General features: G+C 42.0%; 1 protein-coding gene across 1 annotated transcript; it reads left to right on the plus strand.

Moving 5' to 3' along the window:
* The first annotated feature begins 1,141 nt into the window (after nucleotides 1-1,141).
* On the plus strand, nucleotides 1,142-10,862 carry LOC139532619 (2-acylglycerol O-acyltransferase 2-A-like). The gene is made up of 6 exons (XM_071330456.1): nucleotides 1,142-1,430; nucleotides 2,335-2,513; nucleotides 8,131-8,335; nucleotides 8,811-8,985; nucleotides 9,580-9,779; nucleotides 10,293-10,862. The coding sequence occupies exons 1-6, from the start codon at nucleotides 1,337-1,339 to the stop codon at nucleotides 10,445-10,447; spliced, it is 1,008 nt and encodes a 335-aa protein (XP_071186557.1). The 5' UTR covers nucleotides 1,142-1,336; the 3' UTR covers nucleotides 10,448-10,862.
* Nucleotides 10,863-14,713: the final 3,851 nt, after the last annotated feature.

Raw genomic sequence — 14,713 nt, forward strand, 5'->3', positions numbered from 1 at the left:
CAGTGAATGGCCTAAAGTTAAGGCTATCTTACAGACTAATTTAACATTCAACCTCAAAATAGGTAACTCACCCATGGCCACATTTTGAGGTTACTGTAACTATAAACGTATTCTTATATAATCATATAAAGCATGCATATTCAAGATAGCATGCATAGGTCATCTTAGGTCGGTGGAGATCTTCACAATTGCTTTAATAATCTGTGCAGAAATCTTGAGGAACAACTAAACCAAAAATCAGACATTGTTTTTCCATTGGAATTTGGTTGTACTTTTAGATTGTTGAAAGCATAGTGATAATGCATTGGAAATTCAACAAACTTTTGCCTTTTTTTAAAGTTGGTGAATATTGGTTGTAATCTCATTGATCAACGTCTCAACCAAATATTAAACAATTATTCATGTTGAAATTACGTGGTGGGTTATTTGTACCAAATTGCTGGTGAGAGCATACAAAAAGGAATGGTATTCACATGAATAGTTATCAGTGACATCAAATATATTCCCTCAAAGTTATGATATGTCAGATTTTCATCTGTTTATGGTGTAATAGATAGCCACCCATTAATCAACATGATGTGAAAATGGAAAAGTCACAATCAATAATTCATCATATAAGCCACCGAAAAGAAAGATTGATAGCACAGGGCTAATCTCTCTTTAGGGTGGCAGCTAGCCTAGCGGTTAAATGCGTTGTGCCAGTAACCAAAATGTCGCTGGTTTGAATCCCCACACCTACTAAGTGAAGAATCTGTCTGTGCCCTTGAGCAAGGCACTTAACTCTAATTGCTCCTGTAAGACGTTCTGGATAAGAGTGTCTGCTAAGTGACTAAAATGTGAATCAACTGCTCAAAACCCTTTTATAAGCACCTGGATAAAACGTATTGGGGCTGAGCACTGATTGGTGAACAGCAGAATATCAAGAGGTTCAATCACCAGAAGACAACACACTTAATGGAAAACTAATCTGGATATTGATTGGCTACAGGCTGTCAAACTATGCAGTATCTATAAATACACTGGCTCATTTCACACTATTGTTGCTGACAGCTCACTGTACAATAACTTTACTTTGTTTAGTGTTCAAAGTGAAGGGCATTTAAAGCTGCTCAGTAACAGCAAGATCAAAGTTCTTGAAGCTATAGATATGGGTTGAGCAATCAACCCATTCATTGAAAGGATTACAGAGATAAAACGATAGGAAGACTAAAGAAAGAGGGAGAGAGGCAGACTTTGGACCCACTTTGCTCACTCCTCTCCTGGGTGTACTAGTCCCAGACCTCACCCTCCCATCTGCCTGCACTGCCTAGCTCTCGGCTTTCTCCAGTTCCTCACCATGAAGATCCAATTTGCCCCTACTGACTTGCCACTAACCAGGAGACTGCAGATGGCCTCAGTGCTGCAGTGGGTCTTTTCCTTTCTCGGCCTGGGTGAGTGTCTGTGTCTCTGCTCTGTTTGTCCTGACCTGTCTATGTGTGTTTGTGTGCTGTGCAACGGTGTTAGTTAGTCTTTCTTCCTCATTGCGTAACAAGTGGGGAGGCTTGTGTATAGTTTTGTTTATTTAATGGGTTGCTCGGTGTGGAGAAGCTGAAATTGAATTCTATGAGAGTTGCCAGGCAGGCTCACTGCTGGCTGACTTCCCATGGAGTTGTGCCTGAAACGGACCAAAGAAAGTGCATGCAGAAGACACTGCCTTAAGTTACTCTTTACTAACTCTTACATAACATGTGTTAGACAGTGGAGACACCTCCATGGTCTTCCGTGCATGATATCATGCCAGTGTGTGTCACAAAAGATTTGTCCATTAGGCCATCCACACTTTTTATTCTCCCATAGAGGGATTGGATACATCAGTGGTACCTAGTGGACAAGAAGGAACTCACTGCTTGGTATTGGTTTTTCATGACCAAGAAACTCTGGGTCCTAGTTATTGGTTAATCTGTTCAAGCAACGTGGTCAAACTCATGGCTTGAGTTGTAGTACAATTCTTGGTTTGCTTAGAAGGTCTCTCTCTCTACCCCTCCCTTTTCTCTCTTCCCTGTCCCTCTCTCTCTTCCCTGTCCCTCTGCTGCTCAGTGCGTCAGCAGGTTAAGTTGTAACCTAATAGTGCAGTGCCCTTCACCTCATAAAGCTGCTCTATCAACCTCAAGGCACCCCAACTTATAGACTGCCGCACCTCCACTGTTTTTCTCATATAAACGACCAAATCACATAGAAAACTAAATACATGTATTCCATTTCTGTGAAATAGATTTTTAACACTAATATTCCCAGTTGACTAATGTTTATGTGTCTCTGTCTGTCTGGCTCTCTGTATTGGTCGTCTTACTCCAGCGCCATGCTGCATCATGATGTTCTTTGTGTTGATGTTCACGCGGTTCTGGCTGATCAGCGTGCTGTATGCCTGTTGGTTTTTCGTCGACTGGGAAACGCCGTCTAAGGGGGGCCGCAAGTTCCACTTCCTGTGCCATCTACGTGTCTGGGACTACATGAGGGACTACTTCCCTGTCAAGGTGGGATGACTTTACTGACTTTACTGATTTTACTGCGAGCTGCTGATGACAATACTCAGTCAGAACTGTAGTGTAGAGTTGTCCTTTTTTTAATGTTCAGTTGAGAATACATGTTTCATATAAATACAGACAATTCTCATACATTCTCTGTGGGAGTGCATATACTATGGAGATGTAAAGTCCTTTATTCAATTTATTGGTTAGAGGTCAGGCAGTATCTCCAACATCTCTTGCTACCAGTAAACTCTATCATCCTCATCTCAAATCCCCCCTGTGTTATTTGGACTGGAGGCTAGAGCCCTCCGCAGCGGATGAGTCCAGCGATCTGGCAGTGGCTCCTCAGCCCTTATCTCTATACAGGAGCAGGCAGGGCCCAGCCAGACAGCACAACTGATAATGCCAATTATAGAATGAGGTCTCTCATTGTGTGGAGGTATGTATGCTCCCTCTGCATGATGGCCACATCCTCCTGCTGCCCATTCTGATCCCACTGTAATTGGCTCATTTGCTGTCAGATCTCATTCTTTGTCAGGTCTCAGCTTAGGAGTGATGCCAGAAAAATACATATGAGTGTTTGTGTCTATATTATTTGGGGGGCTTATCAATAAAAGAGCAGGGCCCAGGTCAGTGCATGTTTTTTGACACGAGGGAGGGATGGGCCCTTCCACAGCTGTTGCTGGTTGATGTCTCCATCTAGTGGTGGAATATGGATTGTGCATAGAGAGACAAGTTCAGCTGAGAGATGTAAATTGGAATTTATTTGATCATCAATGGTCTTATCCTAAGAACTGTCTCTGCTGAGATGGGTCCACGCTCTTGCCCTTGGTCAGAATTTACACTTTGTTCTGTACTGATAAGCACTGATAAGCATGTGAACATCAACAACAAAATGACTCAGCAGTGTATTTCTCCTTCCAGTTACAATGCAGAACTTTGTTATCTACTATAAACTATTTCAAAGTTTCAATCGGGTCACATGAGTAATTATAAATTCTTTGCCATTGTTAAATCCATGATTGTTGTTCTGACAGAAATAAAAATGGAGCCGACAGTTCTCCCGTGCTTCTAGCTCTTAGAAAACTTTGCAGTATTTTGTGTTTTTGTGTTATTTCGTTAGCTCTAGCAACACAAGCATTTCGCTACACCCGCAATAACATCTGCTAAACACGTGTATGTGACAAATTTGATTTGATATAGACCTATTTTTTCGCTTGAACTGAGTGACAGTGTCTCTTTTTTTAAAGCTTCTATTGATCATTGATTTTTCAGATGACCTAGAAATCAGCCTCAGATAAATGTAGTGTTTATCTTATTCAGAGATGCCTTTAAATCTCCAAGGACAGTCTAAGTGGGACATACCAATGTAAACCTTCATTGTAAACATGTAACAAAGCATGCTCATCAAATTGTTCATTTTTATGTTAATATCCCATTATCTTTTCTATTAGTTATAATAGTTATCTGCTTTTACTGTTACATGAAATGGTACAGAAAATGGAATACTAGCTAAGTTCTTCAAAAAAAGTGATTATAGGAAAAACAGTGATACTAGGGCAAGAGACTTGCTATGAATTATACTGTATCTGTTGTTATCAGTGAGTCTGATATCTTTCTTGATAGGATGCTTATCTCTTGTACTGTTGTACTTATCACAGTGTGTCCTTACCATCACCTTTCCAGTGTGTCCAGTGTTTTCCCAAGGCCACTTCTTTCTCCTTACTGGAGAAATACTGAAAGAGCACATTTTTTACTTCACTTGTTGGTATGTAGGACTGCAGTTTGAACGGCTAGTTCAGGGCTTCTGTTCTTTTCTATAACCAGTACGGAACACAATATATGGTCTATACTTGGCATGTAGGTTTCTCACTTACTGTATGAGTGGCACAAATTGCGATATGGGGGTGGGGAATGAGAGGGGCTATGCAAAATAAATACTGTAGTATTTGCTATAGTTAAAGTGTAATGTTTTTGCAGACTGTAGTATTTACTAGTGTTTTTATGCAGATAATACTGTAGTATTTACTATAGTATTCTGCAATATACTATAACATTCTATAATAAGTACTACACATAATCGAAGGAGACTACAGTGTGTAGTATAGTATACTATAGTTTATTACATTCTGTAGTAAGTACTGTTGTATTCTATAGTAAACTAGTATTTTTTCATTTGGTTATTGAGTCTACAGACAGATTTGTATTAAGGCAAATATGTTTGACAGTTTTTCTCAATCACATTTAAGCATTTCTTGGAACAATGTTATCGATTTTCAAAGTTATCAATGTTGGAGATGATCAAATCAAATCAAATTTTATTGGTCACATACACATGGTTAGCAGATGTTAATGCGAGTGTAGCGAAATGCTTGTACTTAGGAGTAACCCAACTTTTAAAAAGATATCACAGAAATTAGGCAGTCCTCATTGCCTAGATATTTCCCTATATTGTACATGGTATGAATGATGGGATGATTTCAGACCTTTGTGCACAGTAGTTACAGAATGCTGTAAACAATTGCACACATTTATCTTCTAATGAAAACAATGTGTTAATATTCTGTGAAGAAAGCACTTATCAGTGAATTTTGTATTCACTCATGACATTTGAATTTAGTTTTGCAAAAGGGGGCGTTAGATATTCAACTCGGGTACAAAGGCAAGAAAATTATCAGAAGTTCTGTAAATGTATTTGAGCATTTGATCATTGCTGTTTCGCTATAGAGACGTTTTAACACAGATCCAAAAAATGGTTGTACAAAATTTCCCATAAGGTCTGCCCGGCGAAGGAAAGGCGCCCTGTGAGAAAAGTTATATGAGAAACAGTGACACTTTCTGAATGTCCTGAAATGATAAATCCCAACCCAAGCTGTACTGTGCAAGTAGGCACATTGCATATTATTTTTCAGGTTTTCACTCTTAGTCACACTTTTTAATAGAAAAACAACATTAGATGTTCTAAGTCCATAACAATGTTTAAACCACATCCAGAGACCACTTTTGTGGTCTGGGGAAAATGTATGAACTGTAGAGTGTAGTTACCCTTTAATTCAAGTGTGGTGTTTTTGTAAAATTGAGTTTGCAAAACGAATGGCCACTGGATTGATGCAAATAATCATGATATCATTCTATCAGGTAGGCATAGGCTAGTTTGTAGCTAGTTTCCATTTCATTGAGAAGGTTTTTGGGAAAGCCTTTCCATCTACCAGAAGACGGCTAGGATTGCTATATATTTTTTGTTCTTTAATTGTTTGAAACCTGGACTTTTTTCTTTATATTATGAGGCATGTCTTAACTTGCTTCAAAGTAGCCTATAGAGGAAATTATTTTATAAAGACTTCCTCGGATGCGTTCTATTGGTTTTCTGTTAACTTACTTTCATTGTCTAGCAGCCAAAGGCATTATCCTATTATCCTAGTCACATTAGCAACCCATGATAGTTGATGCATCTTTAGATCTTCCCTCTTTCTACATTTCTAATGATATTTCCATCTCTGTCCATGAAACCGTTTGCATGTGTGGTGCACATTTTAAAATGGTGTTTTCCTGCAAATAGCTTTTTGGAATATTTGCATGTAGGCCTACCGCCGTGTGCACATTGCTGCGCCTAAAATGTAAAGAAATGTATAGTTTATCAACATTTTAAGCTAAACATTCTGATCTGTTCCATCAACCTTAATAATTTATATGGTGTATGCCTCCACTACACTACTTTGATATGCATCATGGGGATTAAGAAGTGAGTATACGCAATGGACGCAAAAAAAGAAGTGGGTTTATGACGTAAACTTGCGTATACCCTCCACTACACCACTGAGAAAAACTGTATTAGAGAGAGTAATGTCTCCCTCAAGCAAAACATGAATTGGTTCTGAATGCCACATGGTGAATTTACACAGATCGATTCCACACGGGAATTTACAGTGAACGAGCATCATCATCGTTAGTTCATATGGACTTTCCTTAATTTCTCAAGGAAAGATACAGTACATTAAACACAACCAGATACCAAGTATCAAACAAAGATCACTTCTTCAAACCTGGAATGTAATTTCCCTTGTATTATCCCCTAAGTGCCAACTGAGCATCTGACTTCATGCATTATTAAGGCTGGAATAAAGAGCAAATGTTAGTCTGAACAGAGCAGTGTCCTTCAGAGGGTGTTATCGCTTTTACTGAGGTCTGGTTCTCCACTACCATCCCTAATGACAGCGTCATTTCCTCCGCCTGCACCCCGACATGCAAACTGAAAACATGTGACTATAGTTTATAGACACTGACTCCTCTCATCACTTTGAATTTGGAGAATGTATACACTTTTCGTCATGTTTGAACCCAACTCCAAGCCAAAATCCAACAGCATGCCTAAAACCTCTGCTGAGTTCAAATGGTAGAGTTAAATATAATGTAGGTTACTGTATATCAAGCATGAGTGGGAGATTATGTGAAAAATGGGTTCACCGTATCAGCGGGCATAGGAGTGGACACCCATTCTGTTTGTAAACATGGAGGAACAGGAGCTAATAAAAATAGAGGCTGTCTCCAGTACAGACCAAAATAATTTGTGGTCATTAAATAATTGGCCAGTGTTATCTCTATGGCAACCCATGACTAGAGCTCCATTCTCACTCATACGACATCTTTGTTGGCCAATAAGCCAAACTTTGATAAAGCTTCATTCCCCAATATACATTCAGTACACTCCCAAACATGCATTCCCCATGCTGAGATATTGGGGTCAGCCAAATACCCCCAGACATCCGATGACTGCATGGCCCCAGACAACAGAATCAGAAATATTATTGGCATATTTAGTCTTAGAGTTTGACTAATTCTGTAATCTGGTTTTGGAAACAGCAAAATCTCATGATTAGACAGAGGACTACAGACAAACAAGAGAAGGAACGAGAGAAGGTCAAACGGGTTATTAACAATTGGTGGTTCGTCCTTGAATGAATCATCTCAATCCATTAAGTCAATGCAGCCCACCCAAAGCCTGCTTAGTGTTTACTATGACTACCCTTGCTTTGCTAGTAAGAGGTTAGCGTAGCCCTATAACTAATAGGTGGGGACTTGATTATTGGAGCTCATTGGCCTTGGTCTGCTAATCTCAAACACTGAGGTCGATACAAAAAGTGTTTTTAGCAGCTTTGGTTTGACATGTATGGGCATAACATTCCCGGCACATGGCTAGCTAACAAGAAACTTTGCCCCCATCCAGTGACCTGTGACCATCCTATCAAGGGAGACAACAGGCATGATCCTTCCTCCTGTTTATCTCCTATCTGCCCGTGCAAAGAGACAGGCGACACTGGTTGATACTGGTTAGAGGCAGGATAGTCTCTACTCACAGCCCCTGTGGAGGCAGGCGAACAACAACTAGAACTCACACAGGTGACATGTGATGAAGATACACATGACATGAAGATATAGGCCAAATACCTGGAAGTCAATTCATAGGCTTCCTAGAGATTCAATATATCTTTGAAACGTTTCAGAAAATCTCTCACAAAGATTCAGATTTAGAAATGAATGTGATGCACCCTGTTTACTGTATAGTACATAACTACATAACTATTATGACTATTGAATTCACAAGTGAATCCCCTGTGTGTTGCAGCTGGTGAAGACAGCAGACTTGGACCCCGGGAAGAACTACATCCTTGGTTTCCATCCCCATGGGGTGCTGGTGGCTGGAGCCTTCATTAACTTCTGTACGTACGCTACAGGTTTCAGGAAGCTGTTCACTGGCCTTGACAGCTTCCTGCTGATGTTGCCTCTCTGGTTCAGAGCCCCCTTCTTCAGAGACTACATCATGATGGCAGGTTAGTGGGGTTGGGTTTAGGTCAAGGCCGGGTTACTGTGAAACACTTTGACATACAGTATACAAAACATTAAGAACTCTTTCCATGACATAGACTGACCAGGTGAATCCAAGTGAAAAGCTATCATCCCTTATTGATGTCACTTGTTAAATCCACTTTAATCAGTGTAGATGAAGGGAAGGAGACCAGTTAAAGAAGGATTTTTAAGCCTTTAGACAATTGAGACATGGATTTTGTATGTGTGCCATTCAGAGGGTGTTCTGAATGTTTGGTATACTCAGTGTATGTTGTTGTAAAGACAAGAGGGTAATATAAATACATCGGATTCACTAGTTGATTGATTGATTGGGGACAACCAGCATGATGCAAATTAACATCTTTGAGTTTGATCATCGTTCGACAGTGAAGAATAGTGTTCCAAACTTTCCCCCCACTGTTACGAACACCTGACCTGTGTGTCTAATGTGTTTCCCAGGTCTGATTCCCTCGGACAAGGAGAGTGCCAGCTATCTGTTACGTCGACAGGGAGGTGGGAATGCTGTTGTTATAGCAGTGGGAGGAGCCCCCGAGGCCCTGGACGCACGCCCTGGCGCTTTCACCATTCTCTTGGCCAATAAGAAAGGTTTTGTCAAACTGGCAATGGAACATGGGTAAGACCAGTGCCAGAGGGGAAGGAGGACATTTTATTATCTTTGTCTCTGATGAAATCTTATAACTACTCTCATGGTTGCACAAGTGACTTCAATTGTATCAATCACTTCATCATAGTTTGATATGAATATGTACAGTGTGTACTTGTGGGCAGCTTCCTGAAATAGTGACTTGTGTAAGCCCTTTGGGAATTTCTATTGGGTGCGTGCAAGCACTGTATGACATGCAGAGGGACGAGTCAAGTGACACCAGTGTTACACAATTCAGTTTTCCCTTGACTTTGCTGGTTATACAGCAAGTCCAGCTACAGTAGCTCATAACTTATTTTGTGGGATACACAAAGCTTGCTCAAATCACATGTTTTACATGACTGCTTATGAATTTCATAAATAGTAGAATAGTTTAGGAATAACTTCAACACCTAGTAGTGAAATGGAAACTGCATGGGTCTGCGTTCTACAAATATACTGTACCTTACAAACTCATAGAGATGACCGTAACAAAACTGAAGGCCAAACTTCTGTCTCACCTCACCTCTCTACCACCCCTCTCCGCTCTCCTCATCTCCTCTCCTCCACCTATTCCCTCTATAGTGCCCATCTGGTGCCAGTCTTCTCCTTTGGAGAGAACGAGTTGTTTGACCAGGTGGAGAACCCTCGAGGCACCTGTCTCCGCTGGATTCAGGACAAGCTGCAGAGCATCATGGGTATCTCTCTGCCCCTCTTCCATGCGCGGGGCATCTTCCAGTACAGCTTTGGTATCATGCCCTACAGGAAGCCCATCAACACTGTGGGTGAGTCACTGTCTGATCTTCACTGTCACTCTAAATTACTGCCTAGGACAATGTTCCAATTTCATAGTTAAGTAGACCAGATAACTCTAAGCAAGGTTTTAGAAATGTTGGGCCTTGCCAGTTGAAGCCAGAGGGGTTATCAGTAGCTGTCCACTATATCTACCCAATTTATTTATCCTTTTCTCTAGCTTAAAGGCACTATGTTGCAAAGGCAATTATTGTTTTTGGCAGTAAACTATCTGGCAGAGAGGGACACATTTGCCCATTGGATATATTTGACTTGCTAGATAGTTTGATTGTGTCAGTTGGCTGCAACCTCTCAGCAACAGTGGCTGGCACTGTGTACATCTATTTGGCAATCCCCACTTGAAAATGCCATCATATTATGTTAAACAAATACCTTCAATAAAAATCATATCCAAAAAGCAAATACATTTTTGTGCGTTATGCACTACTACAGCAACCTATATTTGAACGGGATATCATCATGCATACCCTTTGACCTCTACACAGTGGGACGGCCAATCAGAGTGGAGAAGAATGAAAAGCCCACAGTGGAGGAGCTGGATGCCCTCCATCAGCTCTACACAGAAGAACTCAGCCAGCTGTTTGAGGAGCACAAGGGCAAGTACGGAGTGCCAGAGGACCAACACCTTAGCTTCGTCTGAGCAGAACTCACAACCAGGAGAGAGAGAGAGAGGGTAGAGGGAGAGAAAATAGAGGGGAGGAGAAGGAGAGGAAAGAGAGGCGAGAGAGGCTTCCAAACCACCTTTGGTGTTGCACCACCAAATCCTCTCACTTGACTTTCCTCAAACAGATAAACCTTTACTGCCATAACCAACTGAAGGATCCAGACCAAACTACAGAAGACAAGCAAACCAATGAATTGATATGGACATGTAATATGATATGGATATGGATATTTCCCTTCATGTAAACCACTGTATTGAGTATGTGCCCATCCCACACTTATTTACTTATTTCCCATCTTAAGAAAAATGTAATGCCTGCAGATATTTTACAAAATATAAAAAAATCTGTGTTTTTTAAAAATGCATAAATGTACACTGTTTAAGCGCTCAATATGTCCAATTCTTTCAGATGGTAGCCTACATGCATTTTCCATTCCTCAGGACAAGGTAACAGGGGACTAGTATAATTATCCGAGAGCCACATTTCTTCACTTATTCCCGAGACATCTGTCAAGAGGATTTGAAGTGACATCTGTCAAGGAGATTTGAGACTTGTGTAAGGGTTATTTCCATGTAAAAGGACCCATGAGCACCAACATGTGCAGTTTATAGGAGGAGCATATCAAATTGTCAAATGAAAGCTAAGAGCCACTACTTATTTTAAAATAAAATAAAATATTTCACCTTTATTCAACCAGGTAGGCTAGTTGAGAACAAGTTCTCATTTACAACTGCGACCTGGCCAAGATAAAGCAAAGCAGTTTGACACATACAACAACACAGAGTTACACATGGAATAAACAAACACAGTCAATAATACAGTAGAAAAAGCCTATGTACAGTGTGTGCAAATGAGGTAAGATAAGGGAGGTAAGGCAATAAATAGGCCATGGTGGCGAAGTAATTACAATATAGCAATTAAACACTGGAGTGATAGATGTGCAAAAGATGAATGTGCAAGTAGAGATACTGGGGTGCAAAGGAGCAAGATAAATAAATAAATACAGTATGGGGATGAGGTAGTTGGATGGGCTATTTACAGATGGGCTATGTACAGGTGCAGTGATCAGTGATCAGTGAGCTGCTCTGACAGCTGGTGCTTAAAGTTAGTGAGGAAGATATGAGTCTCCAGCTTCAGTGATTTTTGCAGTTCGTTCCAGTCATTGGCAGCAGAGAACTGGAAGGAAAGGTGGCCAAAGGAGGAATTGGCTTTGGGGGTGACCAGTGAAATATACCTGCTGGAGCGAGTGCTACGGGTGGGTGCTGCTATGGTGACCAGTGAGCTGAGATAAGGCGGGGATTTACCTAGCAAAGACTTGTAGATGACCTGGAGCCAGTGGGTTTGGCGACGAGTATGAAGCGAAGGCCAGCCAACGAGAGCATACAGGTCGCAGTGGTGGGTAGTATATGGGGCTTTGGTGACAAAACGGATGGCACTATGATAGACTGAATCCAGTTTGTTGAGTAGAGTGTTGTAGGCTATTATGTAAATGACATCGCCGAAATCGAGGATCGGTAGGATGGTCAGTTTTACAAGGGTATGTTTGGCAGCGTGAGTGAAGGATGCCTTGTTAGGAAATAGGAAGTCGATTCTAGATTTACTTTTGGATTGGAGATGCTTATTGTGAGTCTGGAAGGAGAGTTTACAGTCTAACCAGACACCTAGGTATTTGTAGTTGTCCACATATTCTAAGTCAGAACCGTCCAGAGTAGTGGTGCTGGACGGGCGAGCAGGTGCGGGGAGCGATCGGTTGAAGAGCATGCATTTAGTTTAACTTGCATTTAAGAGCAGTTGGAGGCCACGTAAGGAGAGTTGTATGGCATTGAAGCTCGTCTGGAGGTTAGTTAACAACGTGTCCATAGAAGAGCCAGAAGTATACAGAATGGTGTCTTCTGCGTAGAGGTGGAATTGGAGAATCACCAGCAGCAAGAGCGACATCATTGATGTATACAGAGAAGAGAGTCGGCCCGAGAATTGAACCCTGTGGCACCCCCATAGAGACTGCCAGAGGTCCGGACAACAGGCCCTCCGATTTGACATACTGAACTCTATTAGAGAAGTAGTTGGTGAAGCAGGCGAGGCAGTCATTTGAGAAAACGAGGCTGTTGAATCTGCCGATAAGAGTGTGGTGATTGACAGAGTTGAAAGCCTTGGCCAGGTCGATGAAAACGGCTGCACAGTATTGTCTCTTATCGATGGTGGTTATGATATCATTTAGGACCTTGGGCGTGGCTGAGATGCACCCATGACGAGCTCTGAAACCAGATTGCATAGCGGAGAAGGTACGGTGGGATTCGAAATGGTCGGTAATCTGTTTGTTAACTTGGCTTTCGAAGACCTTAGAAAGGCAGGGTAGGATAGATATAGGTCTGTAGCAGTTTGGGTCTAGTGTGTCTCCCCCTTTGAAGAGGGCTATGATCGCGGCAGCTTTCCAATCTTTGGAAATCTCAGATGATACGAAAGAGAGGTTGAACAGGCTAGTAATAGGGGTTACAACAATTTCGGTGCTCTAATTCTCCATGGACTTTACAGTGTCCCAGAACCTTTTTAAGTTTGTGCTACAGGATGCAAATTTGAAAAAGCTAGCCTTAGCTTTCCTAACTGCCTGTGTATATTGGTTCCTAACTTCCCTGAAAAGTTGCATATCACGGGGGCTATTCGATGCTAATGCAGTATGCCACAGGATGTTTTCGTGGTCTGGAGTAAACCAAAGGCTATATCTGTTCCTGGTCCTACATTTTTTGAATGGGTCATGCTTATATAAGATGGTGAGGAAGGCACTTTTAAAGAATAACTAGGCATCCTCTACTGACGGGATGAGGTCAATATCCTTCCAGGATACCCGGGCCAGGTCGATTAGAAAGGCCTGCTCGCTGAAGTGTTTTAGGGAGCGTTTGACAGTGATGAGGGGTGGACGTTTGACCGCGGACCCATTATGGATACAGGCAATGAGGCAGTGATCGCTGAGATCTTGGTTGAAAACAGCAGAGATGTATTTGGAGGGCAAGTTGGTTAGGATGATATCTATGAGGGTGCCCGTGTTTACGGATTTGGGGTTGTACCTGGGAGGTTCATTGATAATTTGTGTGAGATTGAGGGCATCAAGCTTAGATTGTAGGATGGCTGGGGTGTTAAGCATGTCCCAGTTTAGGTCACCTAGCAGCACGAGCTCTGAAGATAGATGGGGGGCAATCAATTCACATATGGTGTCCAGTGCACAGCCAGGGGCAGAGGGTGGTCTATAGCAGGCGGGAACAGTGAGAGACTTATTTCTGGAAAGGTGGATTTTTAAAAGTAGAAGCTCGAATTGTTTGGGTACAGGCCTGGATAGTAAGACAGAACTCTGCAGCCTATCTCTGCAGTAGATTGCAACTCCGCCCCCTTTGGCAGTTCTATCTAGTCGGAAAATGGTATAGTTAGGAATGGACATTTCTGGGGTTTTGGTGGTCTTCCTAAGCCAGGATTCAGACACGGCTAGGACATCCGGGTTGGCAGAGTGTGATAAAGCAGTGAATAAAACAAACTTAGGGAGGAGGATTCTAATGTTAACATGCATGAAACCAAGGCTTTTACGGTTACAGAAGTCAACAAATGAGAGCACCTGGGGAATAGGAGTGGAGTTAGGCACTGCAGGGCCTGGATTAACCTCTACATCACCAGAGGAACAGAGGAGGAGTAGGATAAGGGTACGGCTAAAGGCTATCAGAACTGGTCGTCTAGTACGTTCGGAACAGAGAGTAAAAGGAGCAGGTTTCTGGGCGCGATAGAATAGATTCAAGGCATAATGTACAGACAAAGGTATGGTAGGATGTGAATACAGTGGAGGTAAACCTAGGCATTGAGTGATGATGAGAGAGATATTGTCTCTAGAAACATAATTTAAACCAGGTGATGTCACCGCATGTGTGGGAGGTGGAACTAGAGGGTTAGCTAAGGCATATTGAGCAGGGCTAGAGGCTCTACAGTGAAATAAGACAATAATCACTAACCAGAACAGCAATGGACAAGGCATATTGACATTAGGGAGAGGCATGCGTAGCCGAGTGATCATAGGGGTCCAGTGAGTAGTTAGGCTGGCTAGAGACACGGCAATTCAGACAGCTAGCGGGCCGGGGATAGCAAGCTAGCAGAAGGGCCTTAGAGGACGTCGCGACGGAAGAAGTCTGTTATAGCCTCCTTGTGCGGAGCCTCCTTGTGCGGTTACGTCAGAAGACCAGTCGTGATGGGTTAGTAGGGTTCCG

This window comes from Salvelinus alpinus, chromosome 1 (genome assembly GCF_045679555.1).
Source record: "Salvelinus alpinus chromosome 1, SLU_Salpinus.1, whole genome shotgun sequence".
NCBI classification, from domain to species: domain Eukaryota; kingdom Metazoa; phylum Chordata; class Actinopteri; order Salmoniformes; family Salmonidae; genus Salvelinus; species Salvelinus alpinus.

Coding starts and splice junctions, on each gene's coding strand:
- LOC139532619 (XM_071330456.1), top strand. CDS start 1,337: ATGAAGATCCAATTTGCCCCTACTGACTTGCCACTAACCAGGAGACTG. Junction 8,336..8,810: donor AGACTACATCATGATGGCAG/GTTAGTGGGGTT, acceptor TGTGTTTCCCAG/GTCTGATTCCCTCGGACAAG. Junction 8,986..9,579: donor AAACTGGCAATGGAACATGG/GTAAGACCAGTG, acceptor TTCCCTCTATAG/TGCCCATCTGGTGCCAGTCT.